Source organism: Brienomyrus brachyistius, chromosome 10 (genome assembly GCF_023856365.1).
Source record: "Brienomyrus brachyistius isolate T26 chromosome 10, BBRACH_0.4, whole genome shotgun sequence".
NCBI lineage: Eukaryota > Metazoa > Chordata > Actinopteri > Osteoglossiformes > Mormyridae > Brienomyrus > Brienomyrus brachyistius.
The window spans coordinates 13,925,146-13,947,289 of NC_064542.1; the positions used below are offsets into that span (position 1 = coordinate 13,925,146).

The 22,144-nt window shown below is 42.4% G+C and overlaps 1 protein-coding gene across 6 annotated transcripts; it reads right to left on the minus strand.

The window, feature by feature from the left end:
• Positions 1-7,118: 7,118 nt before the first annotated feature.
• On the minus strand, positions 7,119-16,775 carry cd99l2 (CD99 molecule-like 2). Of its 6 annotated transcripts, none has more exons than XM_049029672.1 (11): positions 16,477-16,775; positions 14,264-14,317; positions 14,060-14,098; positions 13,901-13,975; positions 13,195-13,302; positions 9,661-9,732; positions 8,624-8,689; positions 8,466-8,495; positions 8,073-8,192; positions 7,867-7,932; positions 7,119-7,390 (listed from the first exon to the last, which is right to left on the minus strand). In XM_049029672.1, the coding sequence occupies exons 1-11, from the start codon at positions 16,532-16,534 to the stop codon at positions 7,341-7,343; spliced, it is 738 nt and encodes a 245-aa protein (XP_048885629.1). In that variant the 5' UTR covers positions 16,535-16,775; the 3' UTR covers positions 7,119-7,340. The 6 variants fall into 6 exon arrangements, with proteins under 6 accessions (XP_048885629.1, XP_048885628.1, XP_048885627.1 ...); XM_049029671.1 differs by having other exon boundaries at positions 8,624-8,686; positions 14,060-14,101; XM_049029670.1 differs by having other exon boundaries at positions 14,060-14,101.
• Positions 16,776-22,144: the final 5,369 nt, after the last annotated feature.

The window sequence follows — 22,144 nt, forward strand, 5'->3', positions numbered from 1 at the left end:
TAATATACAGACTCCCTGTCCGGTGGGAGAGTCACCACCCTGGCACAGTCGGACAGCTTCCTTACTGCTAAGACTGAGCTCAACTATCGTTGGCTTGATGGGTCTTCCATCATCCCAGACAAAATTTTACTATTATGATGAACATTGGAACTCCGTACCTCACCTCGCATCAATATGGTTCCTGGTGGCTGCGGAATTGCTTCTGTTTTAACGTAAAACTTTGATGAATTTTGGAAGTTGCTCCAATTCACTGTGAATGAATCCGGACCCAGAACAGGCATTGATAACGGACCTCCATCAAGGGAGGCCTGATACATTAGCAGATTAGCTTGCTCTCTATAAACAGACCTTGGTGGACCTTGGTTGTTCTTCCTACCTGGATTAGTACTTGGTTTGCCTGGTACTGTAGTTGTAATTGTGACCCGTGATAGAAGCTTATTGATTAACTTCTCATCTGGACTGGAGAATCTGGAGACATCCATCTCTGCAGGAAAACAGAGATTTTACTAAAATTCAGTCCTTTACTTTCTCCTTCCTCTGCTGCTACATTTTGCAGCCACATACCCAATAACAATAAAATTATGATTCTTTTAATTAAAATACTGTTATTAATATGCAGATGAAGGACTGTTGTATGTATGTCTGTTTATTGCAAAGCCTTGTATTGCATCTTTTCCACCAGTTCACTCCATCAGTCAGGTCTCATGGTGATGGACAATGTCTGACTTACGTGATTTCGTGGTCTCTTCAATTGCATCAGCCATGTCCAGGTCCTGACGTATAGCTGCAATGAAAAAGACAGTTCATTAGGTTAGTCCATCACATGTCCAGATCCTCCTCCTTGCCCTGACCACATAAGTTGCATACATGGATATGTGATTTGGAAATTATTCAAGTTAAGTCCTTCACAATTGGCACCAGGTTATCCCTTCATGAATTCCAGCTCCTTGGCTAATGCAGCACTAACTGAGATCAAATTTCTATTAATGGTTTTTTACTTTGACAGAAAAGTCATGCTTTTTGGAATGTACTCTATTCAGGGGCAGGAAGCTTCAATAAGTGAAGATGTTCTTGACGTGAGGACAGATCTGAACACACCTACCAGCAGACTGAATTAATTTAAGGTGAGCGATTTAAATGGCTCTGTGATGTCACAATTAATTGTAGTATTTGTATATAAGTGAAGACGCAGAGATGCTTGAATCTGTCGGCTTTGTGCTCATCCTAATTTTCCAGCTCCTAGAGATCCACAGGCATATGTTGAACTATGGGAGCGCCTACTATTTTATTGCCAACCGGACCAATAACTTTGTAGCACATATGTAAAAACTGCGCCATCTTTGCTCAAGTGTGAAACCAGTTTTTTCCTTCTGACAGGCTGTTTTTGAAGTATAAACATTCAGGAACAATCCGTTTTTCAGTATGTGCATAACAACAGGTTTGTTTATATCGCAAGTGGTATCTCTTCTGGGGAAGGAATTTTGCAACATGATTTTGTTTTCCATGTTGCGCAGCCCTGGGTGGGTGTGCCTCGCAGACATGTGTCAAGTGGCTTCAGTTAATCGCTCTGCTTTTAAGAATCCTCCACCGCTACTGAAACATTAATGTTGCTCCCTTTTCTGTCGGTGTTTGGCATTCAGACACACCCACTACTAGGACGTTCTGGAAATCTGGAGATAATTTGCCTACAACATCATACTGCTTCAGTCATGATTACTCACATTCACCCAGGTAATATTAATTAAATATTTTTTTACCATTTTTCTTCAGTTTGAAAGGTACTTGTAAAATTTTCTCTTTATATTTTGAAGGAAAACCTGCATATACAAAATTTCGTATGATGTTAAATCAATATGAAGGAATTTTAAATCTTCAGGATTTAAGATACATGTTACTATTTTGAAAACACTAGAGTAATTCTTCAATCTTGGATCCAGTTAGATTAGTCCAACAATTCAACACTAGATGCTTACTAGATGTCTGTGGTCAGAAATATAGTTGTTTTCTCAGTCTGTTAAATAATTCTATAATTCATTTGCTGTTTCTCTGTGGTGCCAATGCAAGTAAATATGTTAAATAATTTTACACTAGAGAAACATAAGTAAATCTGTTAGTAAAAAAGTGGGAGAAATTCCTACCTCTTAATGCCAGGAACGAGAATAACCAGAGCAAAGGGCATGCTGAACATTTATCCATTATCCGTGTTGTAATGCTGCGACGCTTAAATAAAAAAAAATTATAGTGAAATAAGGCGAGGAGTTCTGCTTCTTGTCAAGTCTTCTTGTCAAGCAAAAAAACTAAATATTTTGATCTGGAAAAAATTATAAAAAAAAATTTTCAGGGACAAGATGAACATCACACCTGGTGTCGACGCCGGCTGTAGTCCGGTGTGGGGAAGGTGGCTCCAGGATAGACGTTTTCACAGACTCTGTACACTGAGACGTCTTTACATTTAACATGGAATGAAGATCATAGATACTGTTATATAAAAATTGCGCTACCATCAATCTTTCATGCATCTGAATCGTAGTGTTGGATAGGATGGCCGCTATACCCACACTGTTTTATTAATGAGTAAGAGCAGAACTGTCCTAAGCGCTATTGAGGAATGAATGATAATGATAATCACTGATGATGATGAGACTTCACAAAAGAACCATCCACTTGAACTGCCGCTAAAGTTTTTTCCGAACATGGGCCACATGCAGGCTGGATCAAGTTTATCTTAATTGTTTTAAAAATAACTAACTTAGTCTGATGGTGTTCTTCCAGAGTAGGTTGCAGACAAAAAGAAAATATCTAGCTGGAATCATGCACCAAATTTCAGGCCTGATCTTGCTTGCATGTGCACGGTGTCATGGCAGGAATATTGTTGACATCTGTAGAACTGGGTTCTATCTGTACTTTACAGAAGCCATTTTAATGAATGGGAGCTGCTGCAGACAGTGTGCAACGCGAGGAAGGGTGGCTATGTACCCTACAGTCATACGGGGAAGCAAAGCTAACTTGGTGGAGTGGATATTTTAGACCAAAAACTTTTTGAAACATAAGGTATTCTTTTGTTAAACCCCACCTGCAGGAAAGCAAGCAGAAAGACCCAGAAATTCCTTCAAGAAGTGCTGCGAGATGTGAGGGATGTGTTAATCGAGGATGAAAAACTGTATTTAATTGTTTGGTCACTGGAGGGAAATGAGCCCGGCAGTACAGAAACAAAAAGAACAGGATTAACAAACACAATCTGAGCTATGTAAAGGTTTCCATCCATTTTCTGTAACTGCTTATCCTATTCAAGGTCATGGGGGTTGGAGCACCAACCCATTGCAAGGCACACTCACACACCTATGGGCACTGGAGTACCCAGAGATTACCCCATTATGACACAGAGAGAACATGTGAACTCCATACAGATGGAACCATCGCAGAAACTCAAAACCAGATACCAGAGGTGTGAGGCAACAGTGTTAACCACCGCACCACCATGCCACCCGTATGTAAATGTTTAATTTCATTAAAGAGTGGTGACTAAGACTGTCATTGCATGTTTTATTTTCAACCAGCTTATAAACTGTTTAACATATTCATAGCTATTAATCATGGGTGATCGATATTTACTGCCAACTATATAAGTATTCGTGTTACTAATGTAGCATACACTTGCCCAAAGTGACATGCAAGTGAGGAAAGTTTATGGTCAGAGAGCAGGACCAGATGACACCTCTGGAATGCTTGGGTTCGTGGGCCTTGCTCAGAGGCCCTTTGGTGATATGCTTGCACTGCCAGTCATGGCATTCAAAACCCACAACTTTCTAGACACAGGCACTGACTTTAAACTCACCAACCTACCCACCTTGAAGAAACTGAAATAAATGAAGAGACCAAGTTCACAATTTGGCCAATTTTTTTTATTCGCTTAAATTGTCTCCAAGTCAGTGAAAGATATTTGTCAGGTTAGTACAGACATTGAGCAATCAGGAATAGCAGTCAGTTGTAAATAAAGTGCAAAGTTCACACATTACCCACCCCTTTAGATATAAAGCTGCTGAATTCAAGCTTCAGAAGGCCGCTGTTTAACTCGGGTCATTGCTGCTAAGATGGTTCTTAGGCTGAGGGGTAAAATGGTTCGGAGACTTGAGCACCCATTTTCTGCGGAAGGCAGGGTCTGGTGGCAGCAGAACAGGCTCTACGCACACAGCATTAAGGCAGATGTCGAGCTGTCTCAACCTCACTTCCCATGTTTGATTACTGCTCCTGATTATTGCTGTGGAAATGAACTGACTGGGTGACCAGCAAGCAGCATGCATCACAGACAAATGTGAATGGGTGGCAATGGAAGGAACTGGAAGGGGTGGCTTTTTTGTTTACCAACTCTGAGTGAAATATGAAAAAAACACGGCACTGCTTCCGAACACTCCACTACTAAAGGCATGCACAAACTTCAAGTTCAAGTCAAAATTCCTTTTCTGCTCACTCACAGGCACACAGTCCCGCCTTGCCAACCGTATCACAGCATGGAACGTTCAGCACAAGCAATATCTCACACTGACACAGCGTTCTGGCCCACTTCTTTGGTATCAGTGTTTAGCTACATCCAGTACTGCATCCAGTAAGGTAATTAACAGCTAGTAATGCAGAAATAGACAAAAACAGTCAAATGTCATTTGGGGGACAGGGTACAGGAGATAACAAAAGTGGTAAAATCTAGCTGTATACCCTTACACAAGCTACAGCCCCGCTATCGTAATCAGTGAACAGAATAGGAGACTAAACAACCACGTCCATCAGTAGAAAGAAGCTTCACCTTACCTACATTCCCACATAGAAGTAATCATCTCAAACAACTAAACTAACAACTGGTTCATTTAATTTTTTATAGGCTAAATATCTAATACTATATCAAAAAGCTAAACAATTACACATGACACTCAGTAAAGAATAATGATATCACTTCAACTTTATCTCATTGTAAAAAAAAAAAAGTCATTGTCTAACAGTTACCATGGCTGATTACGTTGTACTACCCCACCTTCATATTTAATATGCAAAACAACAAAAGATCAGTCAACAAACATCACGGTGTATATCTCTACATGAGCAGTGACACATACTTGCAAGTCTAATACAGAACAAAAAACAATTAACATACTGTGAAATAAAGGAGTAACAATAAATAAGTCACAGTGAAGAATACCAAAACTACCACTCACATTTTTCAAACATTTTTGCTACTTTTGCTACCGCAAGAAAGTGTCTGTTGGGCCCTCCCAAATCCCTAAGAAATGAACAGCTCACACAAATCTGCAAGCCTGCCCCAGACTGAATCTGAGATGAAGATGAGAGCATTAATGACGTGCAACAAAATGATGGAGAGTTTATCTGCAAGCCCATTGTAACAAACACGAAATAGTCGTATGGCTTGGCTGCACCACCATTATGACTCCTGCAAAGGCGATTATGAGTCCTGCGATTGTCTAATTGGACAGACTCTTTACAGTGCGACGCAGAAGCATCTTAAAACAGCAGGAGCACTTCAAGCAAAGCATCAGTTGTCAAACAAAATGGGCAGTAGGGTCTTTATAAATGTACACACGTGGACAAAATTGTTGGTACCCTTCAGTCAATGAAAGAAACTCACAATGGTCGCAGAAATAACTTTAATCTGACAAAAGTAATAATAAATTAAAATTCTATTAAAATTTAACCAATGAAAGTCAGACATTGCTTTTCAACCATGCTTCAACAGAATTATAAAAAAAAATAAACTCATGGAATAGGCCTGGACAAAAATGATGGTACCCCTAACTTAATATTTTGTTGCACAACCTTTTGAGGCAATCACTGCAATCAAACGATTCCTGTAACTGTCAATGAGACTTCTGCACTTCTCAGCAGGTATTTTGGCCCACTCCTCATGAGCAAACTGCTCCAGTTGTCTCAGGTTTGAAGGGCGCCTTTTCCAGACGGCATGTTTCAGCTCCTTCCAAAGATGCTCAATAGGATTGAGGTCAGGGCTCATAGAAGGCCACTTTAGAATAGTCCAATGTTTTCCTCTTAGCCATTCTTGGGTGTTTTTAGCTGTGTGTTTTGGGTCATTGTCCTGTTGCAAGACCCATGACCTGCGACTGAGACCAAGCTTTCTGACACTGGCCAGCACATTTCTCTCTATAACCCCTCGATAGTCTTGAGATTTCATTGTACCCTGCACAGATTCCAGACACCCTGTGCCAGGTGCACCAAAGCAGCCCCAGACCATAACAGAGCCTCCTCCATGTTTCACAGTAGGGACAGTGTTCTTTTCTTGATATGCTTCATTTTTCCGTCTGTGAACATAGAGCTGATGAACTTCTTGCCAAGGCACAATCATCTGTCCATAGGACATTCTCCCAGAAACTTTCTGGCATGTCAACATGTAGTTTGGCAAATTCCAGTCTGGCTTTTTTACGATTTGTTTTCAACAATGGTGTCCTCCTTGGTCGTCTCCCATGAAGCCCACTGATGGTCCTTGAGCTTGAAGTTCACCTTCGAGCTCTTTAGAAGTTTTTCTGGGCTCTTTTGTTACTATTCGCTTTATCCGTCTCTTTGATTTGTCATCAATTTTCCTCCTGTGGCCACGTCCAGGGAGGTTGGCTACAGTCCCATGGATCTAAAATTTCTGAATAATATGTGCAACTGTAGTCACAGGAACATCAAGCTGCTTCGAGATGGTCTTATAGCCTTTACCTTTAACATGCTTGTCTATAATTTTCTTTCTAATCTCCTGAGACAATGCTTTCCTTCGCTTCCTCTGGTCCATGTTGAGTGTGGTATACACCATGTCACCAAACAACACAGTGACTACCTGGAGCTCTATATATAGGCCCACTGACTGATTACAAGATTGTAGACACCTGTGATGCTAATTAGTGGACACACCTTGAATTAACATGCCCCTTTGGTCACATTATTTTCAGTCTTTTCTAGGGGTACCATCATTTTTGTCCAGGCTTGTTCCACGAGTTTATTTTTTTAAATAATTCTGTTGAAGCATGGTTGAAAAGCATTGTCTGACTTTCATTGGTTAAATTTCATAGATTTTTTATTTATTATTACTTTTGTCAGATTAAAGTTATTTCTGTGACTATTGTGAGTTTTTCTTTCATTGACCGAAGGGAACCAATAATTTTGTCCACGTGTGTATAAGCAGGTGTACTGTGGTTATTAAACAAAGGCATAGAGGATTATGTACAGTCTGGTTTGTGCAGGCAGATGGAAGGATCTGTACAGTATTGGGTGAGGGTGGAGGTGATGTGTATGTCACTTAATTTAGATGTAAAATGAGGGCGCTGGACTGGGTACGATCTTTTTTAATCCTGCGGAGTCTCTGCATTCGGGTGTTGCAGTAACGTCGCTTGGACTGAAAAGGAAAAGAGTAACTGTTACCATCAGTGCAAGTGTCTCCATCCTGCACATGCGGTTGAGAGTTGATAGTATAGAATATTTTAATAGTCAATAAGTAAAAAAATTTTATGAAGAGGTCACGAAGCGCTGTACAGCACTAAAACGCTTAAAAGTGCAATCAAAATAAAACACAAGGACAAAAATCGATAACAAGAACACTACTACTAATAGTAATAATATAGCTGAAGACTACTCAGCTCTATTTAAACACCTGCCTAAACATAAAAAGTCTTTAGTTGCTTTTTAAACAAGTCACGCAACTGAGCTGAGCGCAATGCTATCGGAAGTGTTGATAGTCTTGATAGACGTGCAATCATAAAGACAAGGCAGTATAAGAATAGAAAAGGGGGTCCTTTAAGGGGGTGGGGAAAGAATTGAAGGAAAATTAAAGTGTCTTAAAAATTTATATTATTTTAACAATAAAATTGTTACCTTGAGGCTCCTGGGACACCACGACTTCAGGGTTCTCTTCTTTCATCATTTCTGCATTCAGGCTCTCTGTTGGAGAGGAGTTAAACAGCACTGAAACATCTCCATGGTAACCACCATCAGCTATATATTTTGTGATCCTGATTTAGTATTCGATCGTCTTGTAATGTCTGTTGATATTAATCAAAATGTGATGGCTCGGGTCTTACGTTGTATACTGAAACAGAGTTTCTTCTTCTGATAGCTGATGTAGCTGGTCACTGCGCCGATCAACGCCATACCAACTGCGCTGGCAATGCCCGCGATGGTGCCCGTCTCTGCCAAAGTATCTGACGAAAATTACATGGAGGGGACTTCAAAGGTTAAAACCATCTGGCGTTGATGTAATGGCATGATTATCTTACGGTCACTTTATCCCGCTATCCAAGCTCTATAAGAGTCAAATAGTCTCTGCTGAATGATCTACAGACCATCTGTTTATGCATTAAATGCATTAATAATAAATATTCAGAGCATCAGTGCCACTTTAAGCCTGTGAAATACAGTCATCCATTCTCACAGCACACAGAATATTTAGATGATTTTTGTCCACTTTGGCTTACCGTAGTTGTTATCTGCGTCTTCTCTTCCTCCTTAAACACAATAAATGTCTTACTGAATTGGTTCAAATGAGTGAACTCTGCTAAACCGCATAAGCTATAATAATAATGGTCATCATTCGTATACACAATAATCCAATATTTTCAACTCAGATCCTTACCTTTGCCCTTTTCAGGAGAATAGCCATCAAGGTCTTCAAGGTCTCTGTCTGATAACTGACCATCTACTGGAAGAAGAGGCAGGAGGGTCATGAAGGATGTCACACAACATATGCTTAGTCTTACAGAAAGCCCCCACATCACAGCTGAGACCCCAAAGGGAATGAAGAGGAGACAGATATGAAGGACGGCAACTCGGCCAAGCAGGTCACAGAACTCTGAAGGGCTGCAGCATAGACTCCAACATCACAATACAGCTGCGAATGCAGGGCATGGGCTGAATGTTTTATATTAGTGCGATCACATAGCAGCTGCTGGTATTCGTCATCGCCTCATATACAGAGTCTCTGCTAGGTCTATGGTGGGTACAGTAGGAGCGGAAACAGAACCAGACAAGCTGCGAAATCTGGTCTGCTTTCCAGTCACCGGACCGGCACTGTCAGACAGCGACCTTACCGCTAAAGCCTCAACAGTTGTTGGGTCTTCCATTACCCCTGACCCACCATGGCAGCTGATAAACAGCCCTCCGAAGGCTCTTCGGTCATGTGATCGACCATCAGGGCCAGCTAATCACACTGCGCATCGACACAGCCCATCAAACTAAAGACGGCACAGATTCTGTCAGTAACATACCGAACACACCCTAAAGGCACCCTGAAAATATATTGTTCGGGATTAGTATCTGTGTTATTAGAGTATATCACCAAAATTCCGAGTGGAAGAATTTTTATATTAAAATAAGCAGAAAAAATAATGGTATGATATTATTACTAAAAATCATTAATAGAAAATATACAATTTCTGCGTTTTCAATAGCACTGCAGTAAATGTCCACATAGTCCTTATCTCATGCTATGCTATTCCCACCAGCTCCCAGCAGGGAGGACCCCACCTGTTCCTCAGCTGTTATGCAAGCATGTACTTGAAGCGCCAGTGTTTTGGTTAGTGGGACTGATTCTATGGCCCAGTATGTGGCAGCATCATCCGACTCTAAGTGATGTGCTCTAAAGCTATGTTCAGGCTGCCTACACATACTCACCTCCTTTGTTTTTTTTGCCGTCCACCTTGATGTCATTACTGGGATCCATAGCATCTTCCAAGTTCAGATCACCTGAGGCAAGGGGAAACATGGAGTTATTCAAAAGCACTGGAGGTAGTGAAGAGCAGATAAAGTGACGAGATCACCCCTAGGGGCCGTTCAAGGTAATAGTGATCTCCTTTTTAACAATAAGTATAATTTCCATGTTCGGTTTATCTTAAGTGATAAGAAGTGTTTGGGGGGGGGGGTGGAACTGGGCTATAGTTCACGGTAAGCTTTTAAGGCTACAAGAATGATTCCTGGTCTTAGAGGAATGTCTTATGCGGAGAGGTTAGCTGAGCTGAATCTGTTTCTGCCGGTTTGGTTCTGCCAGACACAGTCAAATGGCCGGAGCCTGATCAGCCTCGAGCAAAGGAGACTAAGGGGGGGGACATGATCCAGGTATATAAGATTCTAACAGGTATGGATGCTGTTCAGCCAAATGGCTACTACGATATTAATATTTAAATACTAGAACTCGTGGCCATAGGTGGAAATTAGAGCGAGAACATTTTAAAATGAATTTGAGGAAGCACCTCTTTACACAGCGTGTAGTTAGTTATGGAATCATCTTCCTGTTTGTGTAGCGCAAGCCAAAACCCTGGGTTCCTTTAAATCACAGCTAGGTAAGATTTTAACAACTCTGAGCTATTACTTCAGTTCTCCCCAGACGAGCTTGATGGGCCGAATAGCCTCCTCTCGTGTGTAAATTTCTTATGTTCTTTGTCTTGATTGAAGCGTATAGGTGATATTCACTAACATCCAAAATATTGTAATCCATACAGACCATTGTTTGTCAGAAATTAACAGAAGCAAATTTCAGCCTGTTAAACACAAGAAATCACGGTTTCTGCACTAATTTCATTGTCCATCCATCCATCCATTTTCCAAGCCGCTTATCCTACTGGGTCGCAGGGGGTCCGGAGCCTATCCCGGAAGAAATAGACACGAGGCAGGGAACAACCCTGGATAGGGGGCCAGCCCATCGCAGGGCACACTCACACACCATGCACTCACACATGCACACCTATGGGCAATTCAGGAACTCCAATTAGCCTCAGCATGTGTTTCTAATTTCATTGTTCTGATGGGAATTAAAAGTAACTCCTCTGCATAAATTTGTTGACTGTCGACTAGAGGCCTCTATTTGTGGGAACTAGTTAGCTAATGGAGGGTATATAGCAAGAGCGCTAGACAAAGAGTACAACTTAATTAAGGTGCCATTGCTTCAAAATGAGGCTTTTCTGGATTACAATGAACTATTCCGACTGAATGTTGGAATGTTAGCTTGTTACAAGTACAGGAGTACCCTTAAGGCACACATGTTCACCTAAATATATTCTTGTAAGATGCTTCTGGCAAGTGATACTATTATCCCCATGTCTATATATTAAAGTATATTCCTGTTAGTAATATTACTGTCTGAAGTCTGTTAATTAAAAAAAATATATTACATACTAACATCTCTCCCGACATATCTCTTCCAGGGAGGAGTTTCTACTGCCTAGTGATTTCCACCTCACAATGAAATCTTCCTCCGCATCCAATACAGTAAGTTGCTGAGGTTGCAATTTCTTCAGAATACAGCTAAAGGTGTGGGAGACTGAATTCAAAAGTTGATTGGCCATGTTAGAGTCACCTGACTGACTCAGGAATGGCAGAAAAAGCAAAACAGAAAGCACTATAGAACTGTATCCTTTCTTGCACCAGGTTTTGTTTGGTATTGACTGAAAATCCTTGATTGAATCTACTTCTTGGAAAGGAATTCACAGTCTAATTTTTGGTAGTGATAAAAAAAGCCCTTAAATCCATAGTGGTGGAAATTATCACATAATGTCAGTTACTTGTTTGTTTGACTTTTTCCCACTGGGGAAAAAAATCACTGAAGATTGATTTCAAAGCCTTGATTCTCTCTGTAGTAGTTTACTGTGCTGATTACCTTCTGGATCAAAACTCGGTCAAATTTTAGCCAAGAGATTAAATTGAAATGGTCTGGATAATACCTGCTTCTACACTAATATTACAGTACAATTAATATTTATGGCACTTTTCTATTGCCACCAAGAACCAAGCTGTCTATAAGCCATACCTCAAAGAGACAATTATCCATTGTAAATTATGCAAGCCGTACCTGAGCTGTACCCGGCCTAACATGGTGCTACTTACTAGCAGAGCCGAAAGCGTACTGTAACTAAACCAAGCTGATTGTGTCACCACCATCTGATTGGTCTAAATGCACGATGATCTGCGTCAATATGCACGTAATATCAGAAAGAAAAATGGGTATATTTTATATATTATACATTATTAGTAGTATTGCACATCGCAATGTATTAATGCATTCCCAATAACCTGGAACATGGATATTTCCAACCTCTTACTTAAAAAAATACTACAGAATGGCTGAATGGAATGGATTTGTAATGCAAATCCATGCAGGGTAGTGCTAATTTCGCTAGTGTTTGATGCTAACACAAGACAGTGATTCTGACAGATGTGCTAGCAGAAATTAGCACGTAATAAATTATGATGTATATGAACATGTGAACAGTAAATAAGTGTGGATTTGGTTGTACATCACTGTCGTTCTCCAAACCCGGCAACGCCTTTACTGAGCTGACCCTTCTGCAGTAGAAAACTGAAGCAAACATGAACCACATTGTAACTAGTGTCTCTTCACAGTACGGTTCGGGTACGATCTAGTGTCTGTATGCCAGTGGAAAAGTGCTATTAGACAGATTAGTTGATTTCAATCATGGTTTGAAAAACAGTTTAATCATGATGAACGGTGCAAAATGAGACAGGACACACACTTCCTGTAGCCACACCAGTGACTTTTAAGAGATGGGGAGTAGCCCAGTGTCTGGAGAATGGACCAATAGCTGTCTTCATGTAAAAACAGTGTTGACCATGGGAACAGGGAATGATGTTATATACTGTAGGTTCTGTCTTCCAAATGAATTTAAATAGACTTCAAGGCTTCTTTAAAAATGCCCAATGTTGAACAGCCAATCATGCTCAGAAAAGCATGATAACAATGTGCCATATACTATCCCAGCGTGAGATACTGGATACTGGAAATGAGCTAGAAACATACTGCTGCTCCATTGACTTTACTGACAGAGCATTATGTATGATATTCCGCCATTTTATGCAAAAAAGCAGGTGGTGTTACCCTGCACTCTTTCTTTAAGCTATCGGCGTATTGAGGGTGCATCCCTTCTGACGCATAATCAATTAGTTGATGTGGATTATGCCAATCTGCAGTTTGACTGTCACTGGCAATAATGCATTAAACAATCCTATGAAAATTAATATAGACAAATGATACGATACACAGGCCCAGAAAATGAGCTGGTGGGACTGACAACAGAACTGCTGATGTGGTCTCAACACAACAGGAGCAGGAGTAGGTTGGTGACACTAACGCTGAACACCAACAGACACATGGATGACAGGTGATCCACACAGGAAGGGAGCTGAAGCATTACCGACCCGACTGGTGCTTGGGAGGAGGGGGTGTGGATCTGGGCGCCTTGATGGTTGTACGGGGCAGCAGGCCTGGCCGGATTGTAGGTGCAAAGTAGTCGCTCTGGCTGAGATCTGTTAGTGACTGCTGATTAGTTAGTGACATCGGTTGGTTTCTACATTTTGGTTAGGTAACTTGGCTGTAGGGCATTTCAGTGCGGATGGGAGGGGATTATTGTGTGCGTGGACTTGCTGAAAATCCATCTTATGGCTAGATCCTAGAGCTTCATGTGTATGTTTGGTCAGCAAGTGGCACAGTCAAATTACAATTGCCTAAATCTCAAAGGCAACACCTTGTCTAATATTTTGTGGAAGATTTGTAGGGAAATTCAAAACTGCAAACAGCTGATCAAAGCATGGCCCGCGGAACCTGGTGGCCCACCAGAACCTCTGCCCAGGTAACCTCTGGAGAATCGATAAGAATGCAGTGACGAACAAGTTGTCTCCCCTCCCATTCATGTATGTTCTGCAGTGCAGTCCAAGGATCAAGGCTATGGAGTTAGTTGGGATCTCATGTTGTACCTGAATGTCCATCCAGAATAAGCATAGCAAATAGGCCTTCTCAAAGGCAGACTTGAAACATTTGCAGATTAGCTTGCTCTCTCTAAAAGCAACGCTATCCTTGGGCATTCTTTCCATCTCACCATCTGCAGACCTTGTTAATTGTTCTTACCTGGGTTCTTTTTTGGTTTGGCTGGGGCTTTAGTTGTTGTGGTGAGTCTTTCTGGTGGTTTAGCTGTTAATAAATCTATAAAGAAACAATACCGTATCCCTGAGTTTTTACAAGCATACATAAACGGGTAACTGAATCTCTTTAATTAATGTCATTTACCTTTTTCACCAGCGCCTGCTGGTGGCTTAGGTTTGGGAGCTGCTACAACAAATGAAAAATGATAATTAAATAAATGTCTATATATTTTCATTGACTTGCAGTAATGAGGTTCCAAGGTACCCATTTTGTTTTAGTGCAAAAGCCTGCATTGTTTAATTTCTTAGGAGAAACTGCGCAGGATGCAGTAGTTAGTGTCTCACATACGTGCTTTCGTGGGTAACTCCAACGCATCCTCCAGATCCAGGTCCTGGCTCAAGACTGCAGTGAGAGAACAAAGGCAGCTGATTAGATTGTCACCCAATAAGGGAAAAAAGTTGGGATTTTAGGACTGTCATTTCATTCATATCTTGCCTCATCACTTTTTCCGTTCTCTATTCCGTTCACTCTCTGGGGCAGGGACCAATTCACAGTAGAGAGTCAGTACATCTATATTACCGTAAAACCCCAGATATAATCATCATAGTTGGGATTTAACCCCCTTGGCTCTACTACATATAGGTCATCTCAGGCATTAATAATGCTGCTAGGAAACATGAGGTGCTCCACTAGAGACAGGGCAGCCTCAAACATCTTGTCATGTGACTTTCTTTCTTTCATCATCATGTTCTGTTCAACTGGACCATTGGGAGTTAAATGACAGTCAGCCATTTCTTGAATCAGGTGATTGTTGGAAATTATGCTTGTTGCCATTTATGTATTGCCTGTAAGCTTGCAGAGCGAAACTTAGGCCGCTCAAGAAAGAGTGCAGGTTAAAGTGCATGAACATATTTCTTGCATGCTAACCACGGAGGTTCAGTAGAAACTCTTCCGAAATAGATGTTGCGAAATCATATGTGCCTATACGTCCAATTGTCTTGGCAACAGTAGGTACTAATAGATACACTCATATGTTATCAACTATATATGGTATTAAAGGAAATCAAACTGTATCATGTGATCCTTCTGCTGTTCTGTAATTAGAAGTGCAAAGTAAAAGAAGCTGAAAGGAAAGTGCCCCTCCGAAGTCGGCTGAGTCGAGTCAAGAGACAAGTCTCTGTGACCAGACCAGGCTTCCCTGCAGCGAGACAAAGAGATCACCGGTGTGGTGTCTTGCTTTGTATCCAGAGACTGGTCACCCAGCAGGGGTTCAACACCTAGGCTGAACCCAACATTCATATCTTCGCTTTGTGAAGCAAATCAGTATCCCATTGTGTTATAATCATGTTGCAAAACCAGATCATGCATTACATACATGAGTATATTATTACATGTCAACTCAGAATTGAAGCAGTTTATGTTGACAGGCATTTTTTTTGCTGAAAGACTAAAATATTTAGAATCCATTTGATTCTCAGCATTATGACAGGATATGCAATTGGATGATACATGGATAGGTTTTCTGCATAATTTTCATGCAGATTTACAAAATAAAATGTAAAAAATCTGTATGTTTTGCTATATTTAGTTATATATTACTGCATAACTAAATAAAACGTGCCTTATTAAATCACAAGTGATGTCACTGCAGTTACTGCAAAAAAGGCATATATATTGTGATCTATCTTCTGCAGTTCTAGGTGGGTGTGTCTTGTAGACATGTGGGTGTGTCATGTGGACCCAGTTACTGGTTCTCCTTTGAAGAATATTCCATTGTTACTGAAACATTAATGTTGCTCATATCTGAGCTTCAGAGACAGCCACTGCCTGACAGCCATTTGGTAAATTTTTTTGTCTTTTGGACAATTTGCCTACAACCACCATCCGTTCGGTCAGGTCATTATAACTGTAACATACAACAAATTCATAGCTATTACGGCCTACTGCTGTACTGATCAACAAAAGGTCTGATGAACTGTAGCAGTCTGCTTTAACTCTGTTACATATGATTTCCACATTGTGTTTGGGAGTGACTGGAATTCCCGTAATTCTAACTGATATTAATGCGAATAAAATATTTTAGACAAAATGAAATCCCGCGTTGTAACTCGAATAATGCTGTCAGAGTTCAGAAGAGGTAAATGACCATTATTTAAAATTAATGTAGAAAACTGTATATTGAAAACCAATGAAAGCACAGGGTGAAAACCCAAGTAATCTGCACCTTGCGTCCACTACTGTAAAGTGGATGAGCTAATAACAATGCACATATCCTTTTTAAAATGTACCACCCTTTGTTAGACCAAATATAATACTGATATCCATGTTTTCAATCAGCTGATTTTGGCCGTTGGAAGACGTCCGTTGAACTAATATGACTGAGAATATATTTTTCATCATATGCATAGACTACACTACCGGCATCTCTGTCAGTACCGCATTATGCTAAACCGATTGAGCTTGCAGGGTTCAAAAAACAAAAAAAAAGATTTATGTTAATACGTTGTCATTTCAGTTTGCTAAAGCGAATTCCTGTTTTTTTCCATAACGAAAATTCCTACCTCTCAGAGCCAGCAGAGAAAACAGCCAAAGGAGAGGCCACGCTGAAAATTTGCCCATGGTTGACAGTCTGAACCCGACATAAACCTCCGATTTAACGGAAAAAAACAACACAGTCTGTCTGTGTTATTATGCTAATACTCTTTTCTGTAAACAGCTAAATCTGTACTAAATTAAGGAGGCGGTGCGATATATACACCCAGTAACTAGGGGGACTATAGTGCGAAGAAATCGACCAGCAGCTCAAGACAGACGCCGCTACAGCGGTTTGCCTTCAGAGCGACTTGGGCGTGTCCGTCTCGGCGAGCATCCTCTGACTGCGGAGTCTTTGTGTTCGCGTCTATGGAGGACGAAACGTGACATAATCATAAATAAGTAAATCTATAGAAAATTAATTCATTTACTTTTTTCATTCCAGATATTTATAGAAAATACATTTAATATTCCATTATAGAAAAATAAATAAATATAATTTCTTATTCCAAAAATTTATTTGTACTTGTTTTTTTATTCCAAATATATATTTTTTTTTATTCCAATGATTTTTTTTTTTTTATTGTTTTTTTTTTATTCCTAAGATCTTAGATTTTATCCATCTGTATGTAAATGAGTTGGGCAGCCCTAATCCTAATGTAAAGCATTATATATTGGCCAGGGGGAGGCTGTGCTGATCGGCGCTCCATTACCTTGGCCTTGCTTGGTTGAGAAGAAATGCTCACACTAAGTTCACACTACACGACTTTCATAGCCGTCAGACCACTATACCGTTCATATATATGGGGTTCCATTTGTGCCAAAAATATATCAGTAGCTCACTGTCCATGTCAGCGGAACATGCAACACAACATTTGTCTGTATCTATTCAACTTCGGCTGTGACAAATGTGCTTTGAAAATGAGATTATCTGCCTTGATTGCGCACCTGACAAAACAAACTTTAAACTGTACTTCTGTCATCTTACTAATCGTTATCGTTTGACTTGTATTGCATGTCGACCAAATTTGTCAACACGTCGTTTGACTGCATCGTCATGCATGTCGTCCGGATGTGATGCTTGTCTCTGTTGCTGCTGCTTTATTATTCTCCTTGTCCCTAACATCCAAAGTAGGCTGATTCAAGTTTATTTGTATAGCACGTTTTCACACACAACACGTGCAGGTAGTGCAGGTAAATTACAAGACTATCTAGTACTAGCAAAAGGAATCCTAACTTGATTTTGACAGAAGTAGCCTTTGCAAGTTGTTGAATAGGCCTACCTATGAAAAAACAAAAGCGTATTGGAGAATGATTGGTGTATTTGGGAACCTTACAAGAAGACGACATGCAGAACAACACGAAGAACAGGGAGAATGACACAGCAGGACTAGAAGCAAAGCAACACAGTCAGATGACACATTAAGACAACATATATAATGATGCAGTCAAAAGACACGGAGCAAGACACATGTGCCAAGACTAAAAAGTATAGTTTAAGGTTGAACTGACAGACAATTACATGTTACTTGTTCAATCGACATAGAAAGTGCGCATATAGACGTATTTTTGGCACGAATTGAACCCCATGCCCAATACATACGGAATACAACGGTATGACGATCTGACGATTTCTGAAGATTATGGACTTAGCAATAGCCAACTAACACCTCATTTACATACACATTAATAAAAAAAATGTTGCAATAAAAAATTTTATTAATTTATTTTTATATAAATTTCATCATCATCCAAACCTGCAGACTGCCTTATTAAAAGTTCCAGGAAATATATGTCCAAATTATGCCCAAGTCATAAACTCACGATAAACCTTACAACTTTTTTTATGGATGGATGGTTGTATACACACTGTGTTTTATTATAAGAGTGCATGTCGCTGTCCTTGGTACCAGGATCAATCTGCATATGAGTTGGCCTGACAGTGACAAAACAATCAGACACATTTGCATTATAAAACTGCTCACAGAAACTTGGACGATTTTTTTACTGAAGGACAGTCGCTTCCGTTCTACCGTAAATGCATAATCGTCTCTTGCCACATTTTGACAAAGGAAGCAATAGGAGGAATTGAACAATATTGTGTTTGTTTAATGTATTTATACTGTAATCTCATTTATTGAAGATAGTATACAAATGAAATGAGTTTGGAAAAAAGTGAAGACTGAATTATAAGTAGGCTGCCACTAATAAAGACTAGAAAACAAGCTAATAAGGGTACAGAATGGAGGTTACCAGTTTGATGGTTCAGTTATACCAGGGGTCGGGAACCTATGGCTCGCGAGCCAGATGTGGCTCTTTTGATGGCTGCATCTGGCTCACAGACAAATCTTTAATAAAAAAAATAATAACGTTAAAAATATAAAACATGCTCATGTATTTCAACCCATTCATTTCCTACCGCTCATGTTCATGGTTGCAGGTGGCTGGAGCCAATCACAGAACATTAAGACCAACCTACGATCACGTTTAACGGATAGAAGTCTCAATGCCTGCATGAAGCTTAACCTCACGACGTATCACCCAGACTACAAAGCCACCAGCAGAACCATTCAGCACCATAAGTCGCATTAATGGTAAGAAGTACTTTATTCATCATTGGTTAGCAACAGCATAACAGCGTTATTAAAAAGAATTCAGAGACTTATTGTACATTAAAAATGTTGGTCTTTTACTTGTATTTAGTTTTAAACATATTGTATGGCTCTCACGGAATTACATTTTTAAATATATGGCGTTCATGGCTCTCTCAGCCAAAAAGGTTCCCGACCCCTGAGTTATACTGAAGAGAGAAGAGATCAGATGGAGATCTGGTTAAGGACATTATACTATACAGGAATAGGACAATTATACTAATTAAAAATTCAATTTAAATAAAATTAGCATTGGTCATAACTGGTGTGGCTCCCTGGGCGAGCATCAACAACGGTGCCCCCAGTCCGAGGCAAAGTGAAATTGGCTGGCAAGTTGGTGCCCCCCCTCAGACGTTTTGTGCCCTAGGATTGACTGGCCCTTTCTCTATGTGAATTTCACGTATAGGCAGAGTTCTGTCATAAAGCAAAGAAACCTTCATTTTTATGTGATTGCATTAATATGAAGTAACATGTCAGTAACATTTTGCATTCCAGAATTTGAAACAGGGGGCGGCATGGTGGTGCAGTGGTTAGCACTGTTGCCTCACACCTCTGGGACCCGGGTCTCTGCCTGGATCACATGTGTGTGGAGTTTGCATGTTCTCCCCATGTTGTCGTGGGGTTTCCTCCGGGTACTCCGGTTTCCCCCCACAGTCCAAAAACATGCTGAGGCTAATTGGACTTGCTAAATTGCCCGTAGGAATGCATGTGTGAGTGGATGGTGTGTGAGTGTGCCCTGCGATGGGCTGGCCCCCCATCCTGGGTTGTTCCCTGCCTCGCTTCCAGGATAGGCTCTGGACCCCCTGCGACCCAGTAGGATAAGCGGTTTGAAAAATGGATGGATGGATGGAATTTGAAACTGGAATCTTGTTGTAGCAAGGATGTAACTTTGGTTTGAACATTGTAGGAGAATCAAGTTTCCATCCATTTAGTAGAGGACATGATTACAATCACGTGTTGTAGGATCCTGGTATGGATATAAGGTAAACATTAATTGGCATTTGTCACGCCCAGCTCGTACGATCCTCGTGTGTGCCACGCCCCCCTGATTATCCACGTGTGCTTTCCTGATTGTACCCAGCTGTACCCTGTTTTGGTCTATTTCAGTCTGTCTTGCATCAGTTCAGTGTCTGTCATTGATGTTAGCTGTTAGTTAGCGTCTGATGTCCATAGTCCTCTGAATAAACCCCGGTTTCCCCGACTTTGGACTGCCTGCCTGATCCTTGCCTGCCTGATCCTTGCCTGCCTGATCCTTGCCTGCCTGATCCTTGCCTGCCTGCCTGCCTGCCTGCCTGCCTGCCTGCCTGCCTGCCTGCCCGTGCGCCTTACCTGCGTTTAGCGAAAACCGTAACAGAATGACAGACCGCAACAAAGAGGCGCAGCAGCAGATCAAGGACCAACATTTCTATCTGCTGCAGGAGACCTACTATTGGCTAAACCAGCCTGAGGTCCAAGAGGACCCTGTGGCGCTGGAATTCGCCAACCGCAGCGCCGATCTCCTAATGGAGATGTCCCCACCTGAGGGCGAGCACCTCCTAGAGGAGATGCATGCGGACCTCCAGCGGCTAGTCCAGCGGCTCACGGAGCGGAGGCTCGGGCTAGACATACCGCGCGGCACAGAGGCTGCTTCCCCGCCGTCCGTCCTGACGGAGACGGCACAGCCTCCTGCCACCACCGCGAACCGACGGAAAAAGAAAAGGAGAAAGCCGGTGATCGCTTCGTCGATTGTCCTGGGGGCATGCGCGCTCGTCTCCGCTTGTCTCCTCGCCAACGTTCTGGAGGACTCTCCAGGCAGTTCGGAGAGTAACGCTGGCGCCGCTAAGCTGCCCGCGCAGGCAGCTTCCCCCATCCGGGGAGAGCGCCCAGCCGCCGCGAAGCTGCCACCGCCACCTCGAGCGGTATTGCTTCCGGCCTGAGCAGCTGGCCAACAAAGGGGCCAGCGCGGTGCGGGACGCTATCCCGCGTGTGCCCCGGACGCCTGAAGGGGCCACGTCCGTCCCGCCGACAGCTGCGCTTAAGGCGCTCCCTCCGCTGCCTGCATCGCCTGCGCAACCCGAGCAGGCGCTCCCTCTGCCTGCAGCGCCCACGTCCGAGGCGCTCCCTCCGCCTCTACACCGGACTGTAACCCCAGTGACTCCTGTTCCTTACCCCATTCCTGTCCCTCCTGCCCTAGTCCCCGAGGAGGTCCTGTACTGCTCAACCACCGCTTCTCCCTCCCTGGAGGTAGAGGAGCTGGAATGGGACCCCTCGGGGACCTGCTTGGTGACCTCTCTGCCCTCACCTCGGCGAGCTGGACCCCGGCCAAGGACCCTCATGTCCGTGTCCCAGAAGGGGAGAGGACACAGACGTAGGGCTGCGGTCCCTCCCGCCCTGGCTCGCCTGCGCTGTGGCTCGGATAGAGCCTGCGGGTCTTGGGCCGCCAGGTCGGCAGTCGCCTGCGGGTCCCCTGCGGAAACCTCGTCGCCCTGCCTCGGTCCTGCCGCCAACTCCTCGTTGGTCGCCTGTGGGCTCCCCTGAGGCGGCTCCTCCGTCGCCTGTGGGTCCTCGCGCTCCAGTGCGGCTCCCCCCCTCTCCTTGCCCTCGCCAGGGTGCCGTTCAGCTCCCTCGTCCCCTTCCCTGGTGCTCCCTCCAGTTCCCTCCTCGTCCCCTCCGTCTGTCCCTCGCCCTGTCTCCTCAGCCCCTCTGAGGTCCCCTCATGCTCTGGCCACCTGCGGCCCCTCCGGCTGCTTCCCATCGCCCGCTGGGGTTCCCTCGTACTCCCCTTTGTTCCCCCTCCTTCTCTCCCTGGCCTCCCATCTTTGTTCCTTGTCTTTGTTCCTCCTGTCCCTGCTCCTCGTCTTCCTGTATTCCCTCCATTCACTCTTGGCCCTTTTGTTCCACCTGTTCCCTCTCTGTCACCATTCCTGATCTGTCTGCCTTCCCCGTCCTTTGTCAGGTCCTGTCATGGCTTATGCCTCTGTCAGTTTTGTCTGTCCTTGTTCCCAGTGCCTTTTTTTTTTTTTTTTTTTTTTTTTTTTTTTTTTTTTTTCTTTCCAGGTCCTGGTTT